The following is a 14,316-nucleotide window of genomic DNA, read 5'->3' as shown; positions in this document are numbered from 1 at the left end:
CTACTAAAGTTAATCTGAAAATTCTATATTTGAGGACAAAAAATGCATAAAAATTGTCTGATAAACTTGCAAAGACCTTATATGACAGTAGCAGATTTTTATCGATAAAAGTGCTTGTACGATATGTAACTCAACATACATAAAAATATACTAAAAAAATGGAACCTTGTCTGCACAATTTTTATTTGATTTTTAGTTGTAAGTTGTAACGAACTGAGTTTATCTGCACAAAATTTGCGAATGGGATTTTCAGAAATTGCAAGAATTCAAATGCAAAACACGTCAACTAATACACCAAATAGAAAAAAGAAAAAATGTATTGAAAAATATTCATTACTACAATATTTGCTACAAATTCCGTCTGAAAGCTATTAAACAATTTTTCTATTGTGAGAAATTTTTAAGAAGAAATTATAACTTATAGGATATTCTGTTCTACCATAAAATCTTATGGCAGAAGGCAACCACTTTTAATTTCTTATAACATCTGGCGATGAAAATGCTAAATCTTCCAGGAAAACACTTTGATAAGATGTCTAATAAAATCATTCATGATGAAACATTTCAAAATCATTGAAAGCAATCTACTTAAAACTGAGACGATAGAGATTGAAAACCATTATCAGTTAGGAAACTTACTTTGGTTTGGAAATCCACAAATAAGTTTCCACTCTCAACATCAACTGCAGTACCCGTCAGTTGACCTGTCACAGTCAAACTGCTAGTCGGTTGTATTACGTAATCACCACCGCTGATTACATCATTCATTTTCATTTTGTGCATGAACAACCTGCCTCGGTTTGCGTTGTGCCAAAATAATATTTTTCTGTTTGAGTCGTAAGCAAGGTTGCTCATTTCATTGTACTGATCTGAATCGGGCAGTTTGAACAGAGAACTTCGTATAACGCGATGTTCATCCACAATTTTTAGAACCTGAACAAAAAAAATGAGAAACGAAAAAGTTTACCATTTTACCAATTAGTTCCAATTTTCTTTTTTTTTCTTTTGATGTTCCTTAGAGAACCAGAAATTGCCTTAAGTACTGAATACTTGAATACTATTGACATATGCCTATGAATATATTTCTTTTTGCATACTAAATTTCCACTGTCGAGGTGTCAACGCTAAAAATTTCTTAAAATGCTCGAATTACGGTTAATGGTTGTAAAAATAGATTTTTCGCGCTTAATGAGGCGAAAGTGATGTGAATGAGTTTTTAGCGGCTATAAACAGAATATCTTGATACGTGCTATACTGTTTTGCCTTAAGAAATTATTGGATCTTTTCCGTTTGTGCCCCAGCTTAGTGACTGCATATTATTAGCACACCCTAAGCACGCGTATACTGACTTACTATGTAATGACCAATGACCCAATGACTCATGCTGTAACGGGGGGGGGGGGGTGGGGGGGGGGAGGGGGTTTCATGACGCACGGGTGTGTCAAATGGACAATATTTGCCCTTGTTTTTTCAAAATAATTGACCTTCAGTTCGTGCGAAGATTCCTCCACGTACAACAAGTGTCTGTTAGCCCGGTCAAAGGTCACCAAATGACCCAAGTGAGACACAACCACTTTGAACCTGATGAGCATAGTCTTCAAGTCATACACACTGACTTCCGAGAAGGAGCCCTGAAAGCATATCTCTGGATCAGACAATAAAGTGCAATTGGAACTCAAAGACAAAAAATACGAAGTCAAATTTGATTTTTAGCACTTTTGACAAAAATCCTCTTGTAAATAATTAACTTTTCAACAATTTTCGACCGTTTCTGAGCATCAATGTTACTTTTTTAAAGGTACGTTAATGTAACAGTGTTGATCGCATTTCCTCAAAAATATTGTTCAAAAATGACATCTATTATGACGCGGATGAAGTCTTACTTGATTTTGGGTCATCCATATTTGGTCAGGGGGTGCGAAGAAGACAAATTGTACTTTGTGAGAATGCCAGATGGATTCCAAACCATAATCCGGATCGTCTGTTGTGTTTTTGACAAAGAATTGCATGTTGTTGAAATATGCAAACCCATTGAAGTCTAAAATTGATCAAATTTGGGTTGATCCAGTTTCAAATGCTAATATAGTGGTCAACTTGAAGAAAGTCTATCCGCGAAACAAAAGTTTTAATGCTATACCATCTGATATTATTGAGTAAGTGAGTAAATCTATGTTAGGTTTTTGATTCAGTCGAAGAAAAACAATTATTTGGTCGGTTGCTTTTTATCATCTCGTTTCTGATATTTCACCCGTACAAATCAAAACAATCGTGTGACTCGGAGCAAAATTGACAATCTTGGCATTTTAGCGTAAAAAAGCGCTCACAACAAATTTCAATACTTCAGCATTCTGTGAACAAAAAACGTCTTTGCTCAATATGTAATTTGCCTCTGAACCAATTTTTAGCAAAATTTACAAATTTATATTACAGTATAGTGGGCTTCCCGCATTTGAGTCTCGGAGCATTTCAGTCATGAACCATTATATATTGATAGTAAAACCCAGTTCTGAAACATTGAATATTATGTGTATTTTAAATCCCTTATGCACAGTTTATCCTAATTCTAATAAAATAGAGGTCATTGAGTTCACTCAGACAGAGCTTATCGTGTGCAGTCTGACAAAATTATTAATTCACCGAAACTATTTCTGAACATAATAGTTCCATAACTTTGTAGATTATAACTGGTAATTACTGCACTAGTATACACGTTCTTTATACTTTAGTTATTTTGTTGCTAATAACCACAGAGGCTGCTTAGCTTACTGGTTAAGAATTGCTAACAAAACTTGAAATTTACAAGTACGCTCGCGAAAGTTCAGATCGAAGATAAAGCAAACCTGGATGTTGGGAGTTAAGCTGAACATATTATTACTCATGCAGTAATTTTTACCCAACAACCATGACTAGCCAGTTTAAATTTGGACATGAGCAGAGTACTGGCCTTCCAGAAAATGCAGAGCGTCATTAGACTGATTAACCGATGATTTGCTATGCTACCACCATCCGGTTAAAAAATTACAATCAACACCCTATACAGCACAGGATTGTAAAAAATTCTGTTACGGCGGTGATCTACATTAATGACTGGAGAAAGAATTTTGACTTTTATGCGGATGTAAATTCTTTTTTCTTAATCAATTAAGGATAAGAATTATAATCATTTGCAACAGGTTAAATAAACTTACATTCAGTAAAAAAAATCTATGAAATGTTATGACAATCATCCTTTTATGTGTAAAGCTTGTAACCAAAATCGAAATAAAAAATGAAATGTCAGAATAAAAAAGCTTTAAAGCTACTACAGATTTTATTTAACGGTCCAAAATTGATCAGAAACAAGCTAGCGCTGCAGTTGTTTACTGGTCCATTGAGATAAAATTTTCTCTGGTCCAATTTGGTATCCTTTTCTTTAAAAGATGGCGCATCATCATTTATTAACTTGCATACATTACTCAGAATATTTTAAATTAGTTTGCACTGTAGGTTTTTGCTGCTAAGAAACAAGTCTCCGCTAGAAAACAAAACTTTTTCTGATGAAATCAAAACCAGCTTTTATTCTACAACTTAGAATAGACTCTATCTGTTAAGACTCTATCTGGTGTTTGGTAATTTGTTTGTTAAATGTAAATCAGATCAATTTATCCGAGCAGAACGGCAATCTGACAACAGATAACTGCAAGCTTGCATGGGCTGAACTTTTAATTTGCTAAAAAGATGGAACACTTGGAGCCGTTTTGGGGAGTAAGTTACTCGCTCTTGTTTCAAAATTCAATCATTGCCAATGATGACGCCTAGAGACATGTATTTTTGTTCAGTTTGTTTGTCTCGGTTCACAGTTATTTTGTTTTTCTTTTTAAATGTAGCAACTCGTAAAGTTTCATGCTACTGCTTAAAAAACGATTTCGCAATTTCTAACAATTAATATCGGTATTTTTTTTGTTTAAACAAGTAAATTGAAAATATAACCCGCGGGTTAAATATTACAAGTTTAAAATTATATATACAAAATTAGTACAATGTTAAAAATCAAAATTAGTGGTTCCGTTTTTTAAAGGTAAAAAAACGGAACCACTAATTTAACGGTAAATTAACGGTAAATTAACGGTAAATTAACGGTAAATTAACGGTAAATTAACGGTAAATTAACGGTAAATTAACGGTAAATTTTCGTTGCAAGTTCTCACCAAGTTGGCATGACGATGACTCTTGGCCTTGTTCGGATATGAGTTTGAGTTCTTTTGAGAAGATGTTACAAAGACAGAATGGCTCCTGTTGCTGACTAAAGTAGCTATAGTGTGATGCACATTGGTAGTCGCACTCAACTGAAGAATCGCCAGAAGAACACACGGAGGGTTCTAAAAACAGAATCAATTATTATCACATTGAAACCCATGTCCCAATTAACCAGGAAATTGCCCCCCCCCCCAAAAAAAAACAATGTTAGATTTGATGTGAGGGAGGGTAGGGGGTGGTGGCGCATCAAATTCACTAACATCTGACATGTTACGCCCTCAAACATGGAATACACTATCGCTTAACCACACATAGAATGCATCCAATTTACCCCAAAATATCTAAGCCCCCCCCCCCCCCACACACACACACACATTTTTATATCAATTTGATTCATCTTCAAAAAACAACAATTTTTGAGGATCTCCCCTGCCAACCTCACATTTCATTGGCTTCCGAACATGCCTTAGGAAACCTGAGAAAACTTCAAAATCAGGAATATTACTATCTAAAAACTCTAGAACTTCTTAAATTCTAAAGCACATTTTTATGGTAAATCGATAGACATTTTTCCAAGTCACCACAACTCTTCATTTCTATATTCGATTTTCTTAAAGCTATTTAAGTTTTGAAACAAAATTGTTGGCCTTTGCCGCTGCCCACTAAAAAATTTTGGGTGCAACTGTTTGTGAAACTGGAGTGCACATAGTACCTGATTGCTGTAACTGTGGGTGTGATATGGCAAGTGCCCTGGCCTTGCTGACAACCGAGGGTAGGAATGGACTGGGTTCCAGACACTGGCTCTTGTCACAGGAGTAGACCAGCTGTAGCTTCATGTCTGTCCAGTAGAGACTGTCTTCGAACACTTGAAGTGTCATCGGTTCAATAAGATACTAAAAACATGTATGTTTTTATTGCTTCTACAGTGGATTAATTTAGGTGTTGGCTTTTATTAGAAAGCAAAAATTGCAGCCCGAAACTGGGTAACATTGTATTTTAGTAATGATTCATGGAAAACCAAGACTGATTTTTTTTCTGGTTATGGTTCTGATTGTCACATTTTACAATTTGGAATCCGTTGGACGTTGGAACCCGTTGGGTTGGTGAGCTGACTTTGGGACTTGGGCTTTGGGAAACGGGACGGGGGGTGGTTTGGGTCTTGGGCAACAGACAACTCCATCACAATCGACCATTTGAGTGAAAATAATGGTGCAGACGGGCTGCGCCATGTTGAATGGTCGATATGTTCGATTTTCGAAATTTTCTTGTTAGCTTTTATGCTCAGTCTGTTTTGGCTTCGAATCATATGACCATAATGATTTTCTTATTTTACTGAAAATTTGACTGTTGAGAGATAATGCAGTTGGTCTCCAGCACTGTCCGGTCGTATGGCAGTCGGCCACCAAGACCGGTCCGATGAAGAACAGTCGGCTCGAATTGAATAATAAATTGAATATTAAACTTTATTCCCACTGTATCAGTAATGAGCGCTATTGGTTTTCAATTGGGCAGTGCTTAAACACACTGAGACCCAACTCCGGGAGCCAGAAAGCGGGAAAAATTGTCATACCATCCAAAAAACTTAACTTGATACACAATGATTGAAACCTTTCTAAACCATGGTAAATTTTTCCAAGGTCTTTACATTATTGACCCTGAAAGACTTTTAAAAAAAATCTGAAAAAGGAACAAGAATCTTAAAATGATCTGCGTTTACAGAAAAAAATGGTTACAACGATAAAATTACAAAAAGTCTTCGAGATAAATTTTTCTCATTAATAACGTGAAAAATGTTGTCAGGGAAAAAATAAAATTGTCAGAAAAATTGTCAGAAAGGATAACCGACACCACCAACTTCAAAATCAACGTCTCCAAATCAAGTGAACACAGCTGTAGAACGTATGTAAATCGACCGTTTATCTGTTTTGTGTAATTCTACAATTATGACAAATTTCTCTCTATTCTACTATCCCTTTCAATTGTATCAGTCGACTATTTTCAAGTCGGTTATGGTTATAATACATCTGAGTAAAAGTTGAAGATTCTTTAAGTGCTTCAATAGTATTTCCACGGAAAACGTACATATATTTGTACTTTTTTCCCATTTTGCGTGCACAGGAGAGCTATCGTTTGGTTTAAAACGATTCTAATATCTATTTAGTTTCGGGAAAAATGTCGTCATCCACGAGCTTCAATCAAATCATCAAATTCTCACCTTGGCAGACTGGAAAGGTGTGAACATTTTGGCCGGAAACTCTGCATCTGTATGGATGTAGTGAATAGAATTGGACGAAATGTCAATCCAGTACAGTCTGCTCGATAACAGGTCAACTCGCAAGCTGATTGGCTGAAATTCAAAATAATTCAACATTAACTTTTGACTAGCATGTACTAGAAAACTGCATTATCAAAATGATTGACTACTTTAAATTTCACTCATTGAAAATGAATCCCGACAAAACAGAATTCATGGTTTACGGAAACCATGGTGTACAGAAACAACTCATAATTAATGATCAAGTTATAAAGGAAGTCAAATATCTTGGTGTAATTTTGGACAAAAAGTTAAAGTATGTGTCACATGTAAAATAAATTTTATCAAAAATGGCTCAAGGAATTAAAGCAATATACACCCTGAGAAATGTTTCACCTTTGTATTTACGAATATCAATCCTGAATAGACTAGTACTAAGTCATATACAGTATTCAGCAGTTTTAATTTCAACAATAAGCAATAATTTGATCAGAAGATTAGAAAAGCAACTCAGCTGGGTAGTGAAGGCCGGCTTCAATTGTGCTAAATATAATTTTTCAGCGCAATTAAAATTGCAAAACCAGATCCTCCCAAATTAATTCCTCTTATACTATCGGCTAGCAACATAGGTCAGACTCTTAGTTAGGAACGAAAAAAAAAGCATTTTTAAACGCAACTTGATTACAAGTATCAACCGCTGATTACTACATGAAAAGAAGAACATGACTCAGTAGAAAAATCATCCTCAGTGTCACTGGATAACATTATTGTAAGGAAAGAAACTTCAATTCGCATTTTTTTGTCAAAATTTTTATTAGATCTAAAACAATGTACATTGAAAACCGAATATAAGATTTTTTTTATAGGACAGTTCAAGAACCACCCAAGGACAAATATATTATGGCTAGATGAGCTGGAAAGCGTTCAAACTCAGTAATTAATATTCATATTTTCAATAAAAAGTATTTGTAAGCTCTTATTTACTGCTGACTCAAGAGATTGTACGCTGCCCATCTTGTATATTTATATACCTTATGGGAAAATACAGTTTCTTTTTTAGCCAAAATAAATTTATCGAATCGTTTTAAACTGAGTTGCAATTTTATAAGATAGTGTAATGAATTACCACTAGGAAAAAAACACGTGATCATACTAGTACTTACAAACTAATACAAATCTGAATTTTTCACTTTATCAAATATATGGGAAAAAACGGGAGAAAAATAGAAATCGCAAAAGTTTTTGGGAAGCTGCTATGCACCGTATTTTGGCTTTTTCAGATTTTCCCTAATTTTTTTCATTGACTTCCGTTTTTTGCCTAAAGGTGCCAAAATCACTGCTCATGAAGCTCATTTGCTGCTTCAAGGACTAGCATTGGGGAAGTTAATTTTTAGAAAATTTCCAAATAAATTTAACAATTTTTTTTTTCACAAACAAATATTTTCTTCATTGCACCGTTTATGTATTTTTTGGTTTTCCATTTTAACTTTGCGCTTAATGCAGTCTCTGTTATAAAATGGTTGTATATGATAGGTTATTTCTATTAAAAAGATTCTCATTGCCCGGAAAAATTATCAATATCTGATTTTTGAAAAAGAGGAAAAATGATTTTTATTACAGGTGCAAAAATGGTTACCTACAACCAGGCCATTTAATGCTATGCCGGTTTTTAAGATTGCCGAGATCGGAAATGATTTCAGTAGTGCCGAGAAATGATTAGCGAATATTAGTTAAACAATACCTTCAGATGCAGTTCTCAATTACATGTTCGGTTATGATTGTTTTAAATCAGGCCCCAGGGACCACTGAGGCACAACGGTATCCCGCAATTACCATTATTTAATTTATTTTAATCCAGCTTACATATTCTTCTATAAATTTTGGAACTACAAAAAATAAAAGTGTGAGTTCCAGTGCTCGATTCTGACAAATTGGAAATTCTTGGTCAAATTTTAGTGCAGCAATGAGACTGAATGAGAAATTCATCGCAACAAAATTAACTAAGTTTTCGGCACTCCTGAGCGTCGGCCCCGGCATAGCTATACGTCACCTCTAAATATATTTTGAAGTATTAAATAAATTTATTTTTTTTTTTAAAAAAATCAGTTTGAAGCAATTGATTCCTTAGTCTCAAAAGTCAAAATTACACGGTGCACCTCTACTTTTTACTCATCCAATTTATTTTTATAAGGTGTCAGTGAGGTCGGGTCTAAGACATAAACTGGATCGGAAAAAATCCCACCGCCTAATAGTAGAAAGGAAATAAACCTTCAATCAAATAACCCCCCACGGAAGTAAACCACCCCCCCCCCCCCAAAAAAAAATTAAACCCTCTTGTTAACATTGAATCTCTGTCGTGATAATTCGTTCTTTTTGCTAACCATTATCGAACTATAATTTATAGTTTCATATCAATTCACACTGGCTGTTAAGGCATGGCCATGACCATCGCCAGCAATGTATATTAAAAGATTTGATCAGCTTTACAGCAACCTAATTCTCATTGTGTAGTTTTGTTAAAAAAATTATTGATAGGAATGGTTAAAAGCTTTTCTTGCTGTTAAGATGATGTCAGGACAATTTGTCCAAGTCCATTTTACCCGATGCTATTATACCCAATTCCATAAAACCCAAACTGTCATTTAACCGGATACACTTACACCCATTGTTAATTTACCCAATGCACTTTGATCTTTTCGTTCAGTAACTCGCTTAAAATGATCACTCACTGTGAGAAGGATGTTTAATTTCATCCGATTCTCGAGTGTGACAAGTTTTATATGAAGTTCCACGTTCCATCGACGAGGCATGAAAATAGGTGTTAGATATTAATACGCGAAAGAGTTGTTCTAGTAAATTTAACAATTGAGTAAAACGAAATTTGCATTGGGTGAAATAGCGTTGGGTAAATTGGTAACAGAATAAGTGTCCGGACACAATTGAATTTTCATTTACTTCCAATGCTAAATTTACCCCCACTAAAGCCCCCACAAATCCACCCAGTAACTACATTGAACACACCTTCTAAACCGGATAACTTTTCATCAAATTAAATGGAGTCCTTAAAAATAAATTGGGTAGAACGAGTTCTGAATGAAGTCACCATCATTTCTCTGATGCTATTTCATTTCATCTTTGATGGTTATCTATTAGGGAGTCTTCGTAAATAACTGATGCAGTCTTATATTTAACAAGATTATCATCTGCTAAATGCAATTTTATCGTTCTCCTTTTCTCGTTCTACTATCCGTATGTGATGTTAGCCGAAAACGTTCTTTCAGGTTCCGCTTACATTTGCATAGATTCAATGTTTGATTTTTGTGCAGTTTTTTGAAAGCAAAGTAGAGATTAACATAGAAAGAAATTACATTGAAATTGCAGAGGATTGGACAACATTAAACAAAATTTTGATTTCGTAAATGCAAATTTTGCAGATGTTTGACGAAATTTAGTATAATTTGAGCGAATAATAGCTTATACATTTTCAACGTTGGCCATTGAAATTGTACTTCACAAGGTAAAACCAAGGGTCCCCTAAATTTGTTTTTTTTTCAAAATGCTTTGAAAATTGTTTAGTTTCGTTTTTGAACTCTCTCATTTCTTCATTTTATTTCCATTGCACAATGTATAAAAGATTTGATCAAAAGATTTGATCAGCTTTACAGCAACCTAATTCTCATTGTGTAGTTTTGTTAAAAAAATTATTGATAGGAATGGTTAAAAGCTTTTCATGTTCGTGGTTAAGAAGCTTTTCACGCTGTTAAGATGATGTCAGGACAATTTGTCCAATTCCATTTTACCGGTGCTATTAAACCCAATTCCATGAAACCCACACTGTCATTTGACCGGATACACTTACACCCATTGTTAATTTACCAAATGCACTTTAATCTTTTCGTTCAGTAACTCGCTTAAAATGATCACTCACTGTGAGAAGGATGTTTAATTTCATCCGATTCTGGAGTGTGACAAGTTTCATATGAAGTTCCACGTTCCATCAACGAAGCATGACAATAGCTGCTAGATATTAATTCGCGAAAAAATTGTTCTAGTAAATTTAACAATTGAGTAAAACGAAATTTGCATTGGGTGAAATAGCGTTGGGTAAATTGGTAACAGAATAAGTGTCCGGACACAATTGAATTTTTATTTACTTCAAACGCTAAATTTACCCCCACTATAGCCCCCACAAATCCACCCAGTAACTACATTGAACACACTTTCTAAATCGGATAATTTTTCATCAATTTAAATGGAGTCCTTAAAAATAAATTTGGTAGAACTAGTTCTGAATGAAGTCACGATCATTTCTCTGATGCTATTTCATTTGATCTTTGATGGTTATCTATTGCAGAGTCTTCGTAAATAACTGATGCAGTCCTATATTTAACAAGATTATCATCTGCTTAATGCAATTTTATCGTTCTCCTTTTCTCGTTCTACTATCCGTATGTGATGTTAGCCGAAAACGTTCTTTCAGGTTCCGTTTACATTTGCATAGATTCAATGTTTGATTTTTTGCAGTTTTTTGAAAGCAAAGTAGAGATTAACATGGAAAGAAACTACATTGAAATTGCAGAGGATTGGACAACATTAAACAAAATTTTGATTTCGTAAACGCAAATTTAGCAGATGTTTGACGAAATTTAGTATAATTTGAGCGAATAATAGCTTAAACATTTTCAACGGTGGCCATTGAAATTGTACTTCACAAGGTAAAACCAAGGGTCCCCTAAATTTGTTTTTTTTTCAAAATGCTTTGAAAATTGCTTAGTTTCGTTTTTCAACTCTCTCATTTCTTCATTTTATTTCCATTGCACAATGTTTTGCACTATTTTTCCGACTCCACTTGTTGGGAGAAGGAACTATATAAATAAAAATGGGTTTTTTGTTCAGACAGTTTTGGCCGATCGATATATTCATAGCAGAGAAATGTGAGTGGTATCATTAGAAATCTCGTCCAGTGCAGAATTCAAAACAATTTTTTTTTTAATTTTTGTTTTTTTTCGAGGAGTAATCGAGGATTGAATTTTTGTGTGAACACGGGATATTTAGCAAGATTTTGTTCACTTTTAGTGTAATTTTTCTTCAAAGAAAAGATCTTTTTATTAAAATACTAATTCAAAATTACTATTCGCGCCACAAAATGAATTAACTTTGAGATCCTAATAGACGAAAGGAGATTAAAAAAAACTGGTTTTGGTCTCATAGGGAAGTTTGTTTTAAAGAAATCTAATTATTTTGAGTGCTTTTTTTTTAGAAAATTTATCAAATTTTTGGTTTTGTTGGGTCACCTACAGACTATTATTCTTTCATATCAGGGTTACGTTAAAGAAAAACCTGATTTACAGTCAAATGAAGACCAATGAACAAAAAAATTGTTTTCAAGGAATCGCTCGTGTTTTTTTTTTATTTCGACACTGAGTTTTCGTAATTTTAACAGTAATTTTGATTTCTTTTTAAAGTTTTACTAAATTTTGGAGTTCTTTGGCATAGTTTTGTTTACTAACAGTGCAATAGGTTTCGCAATGCTTTCATTGGACAGCTCATGGCTTTTAAGACTTAAAATTAATTTTTCGAGATTTTTTTTTAACAATAACTGATAATAAACATATTTTCGTGAATTGTAAGTCAGTCTCAGTAATGACAGGACACTCTTCTTTCCTTTTTCAACCAAAATTATACTGGTTAGCTGTTTTATCTTCTAAAAAGTTGTTATATGACTTAAATGCCACAAATTTTCAAAAAATTAAAAAAAAATTTTGGATATTTTTCTATTGTTGGTTCCTCTTGAAATCTAATCACATTATCGTGATATTGATATCTCTCATTGGCTTGGAGAAAAGTTTCAGTGGATCTTGGATAAAGTTTGCAAGGAAAATTATACGGTTTAAATGTCTTCGAGACTTTCCTCTGGCACTTTTATCCTGAATTATTGGATTTTGCCTGTATTTGTTGTTCTTTCTGTAGTCATTAAACTTATTGTCATGCCTTATTGATTATCCATGCATGAATAATATCTTTATCCTCCAATTGAGGCATACGCTCCAATTGAGCGTATCGGGTGAATTTCTTTGAAAACTATTGAATTGAATGGCTGTTAGGACTAGAAGAAAATTTCAAAATTCTTTTTTTTTTGAAAATTAACTGATCTTAAACTTATTTTCGTGGCATGTAAGTCAGTCTCAAAAATGACCAAACACCTCTCTTCTACTTGAACCAAAACTAATCTATTTAGCGGTTTTATCTTCTAAGTATTGGTGTTATGATTTCGATGCACGAGTTTTCATAATTTTTTTAAAAAATTTTTGGATGTTTTTTCGTAATTTTTTGTTTCAAAGAACTTATTATTTAAATGGCTTCGACACTCTCTTCTTGCACTTTTCTACTTAATTTTGAATTTTGCCTGTATTTATTGTTATTTTTAAATTCAAGGACCTATTTTAATGTCTTATTGATGACATATGAACAACAAAAGCCTCTGTTGTTTCATCGAGGCGTAACTTTGCGTATTCATTAGCTTCCGTTGAAAGCATATGAATTTAATGGCGTTGATACTACGGGATTTCTCAAATATTTCGTGGTTTTCTTGAATGTGTTCATGTTTGGTGATTAATTGGAGTCAAATGATTTTCAAATATGGCCCAATTGTCCCTATTTAATCATTTAGTATAACTTGAGTTGAATTAGTATGAATAGAAATTGAAATAAGAATACCCAATATTGAATTAACAGCTAATAAATTTAATGGTTTCACTAATTTGTGTTTTCGCAATGTTTGTAATTTGTTGTTCGTTTTTCTGCATCTTTAGTCCGTTCCTGTGGCTTAATCTAACCAGAGACGCAGAGACGGTTCCTATATGTTTCATTATGACTTTTTATTGAAGATATCAAGAATTATTTCGTTAAAAGCTAATTATTTTCAAGACTTTTGAAATTATTTGGTTTAAAAGTGCTGATTGATTTTTGATTTTCGGCTCATTATTTCTTTTTTATCGACTTTTTGCCTAGTCTCATTATGGAATAATCCCGTCTGATGTGTAGTTGGAAAAAAGTAAATTTGTGTAGCTAGGGTGTTGTCTGATTGTAATTTGACGTCGCTACGAGGTGCTTTTAATTTAACATATTGAGTTTTTGCCGTGCTAAGAAGTTTTTGTTTGTGCTTTTTTTGTTGTTGTTTTTTTTCTCGTAGTCTGTTCAATGGCAGATCTCGGTGTAATGAGGCATGGTATTTTTTAGTTCAGTTATTATTTTGGTTATATAAGTTAGATTTTGTTCTAAAATTTTTGTTTTTCGGTTTTTTGTTTTTGTTGTTTTTTTTCTCGTAGTTTCTTCAATGCAGATTTGATTGTAATGATGCATGGCATTATTTAATTCAATTTTTAGTTTGGTTTTGTTACGATTTTTTTAAAACTCAAACATCTATTTTTGATTATCTCATTGTCAAAAATGTAGGTGAAAAGACAGTTAAGTCAAAAATGTAGATGAGGGTGGGTCGGAACATCATGTGCGAACGCACATTAACGAGCCTCCTTGTTAAGCAAATGCTCAAAAAAATAAGATTAACGAAAGTTAGTTTAAAAACAATTTTAGGCACAAATTTATGGAAGTTTATGGAAAACACCACTGAGTTATGTGGTTGCGGGAAGACGGGGAGATTTCAGTGGCTTTCATGCCTCTTGTAAACATTTCATTAAAAAGTGTGGCTTAATATGTCGCCATAATTTTTGTTCGCCTAAACCAGTTTTGGCCTTTTATGCAACTCCCCACAATCGCATGCAAAACGATCGGAAAAGCGCCGAAATTTGTTTAATCAATTATTAAAA

At 33.6% G+C, this 14,316-nt stretch overlaps 1 protein-coding gene across 1 annotated transcript in view; it reads right to left on the bottom strand.

Annotated features, from left to right (window-relative positions):
- The window catches only part of LOC142349159 (low-density lipoprotein receptor-related protein 2-like), a 341,838-nt gene that overhangs the window by 103,687 nt on the left and 223,835 nt on the right, over window positions 1-14,316 (bottom strand). Inside the window, 6 exon segments of the mRNA XM_075400574.1 lie at window positions 640-933; window positions 1,485-1,631; window positions 1,884-2,038; window positions 4,188-4,358; window positions 4,949-5,129; window positions 6,452-6,583. Of these exon segments, the coding sequence (XP_075256689.1) occupies window positions 640-933; window positions 1,485-1,631; window positions 1,884-2,038; window positions 4,188-4,358; window positions 4,949-5,129; window positions 6,452-6,583 (1,080 nt within the window).

The sequence above is a fragment of the Convolutriloba macropyga genome, chromosome 11 (assembly GCF_964194025.1).
Source record: "Convolutriloba macropyga chromosome 11, txConMacr16.3, whole genome shotgun sequence".
Lineage (NCBI taxonomy): Eukaryota > Metazoa > Xenacoelomorpha > Acoela > Convolutidae > Convolutriloba > Convolutriloba macropyga.
This window is presented reverse-complemented; position numbering and strand designations above follow the sequence as displayed.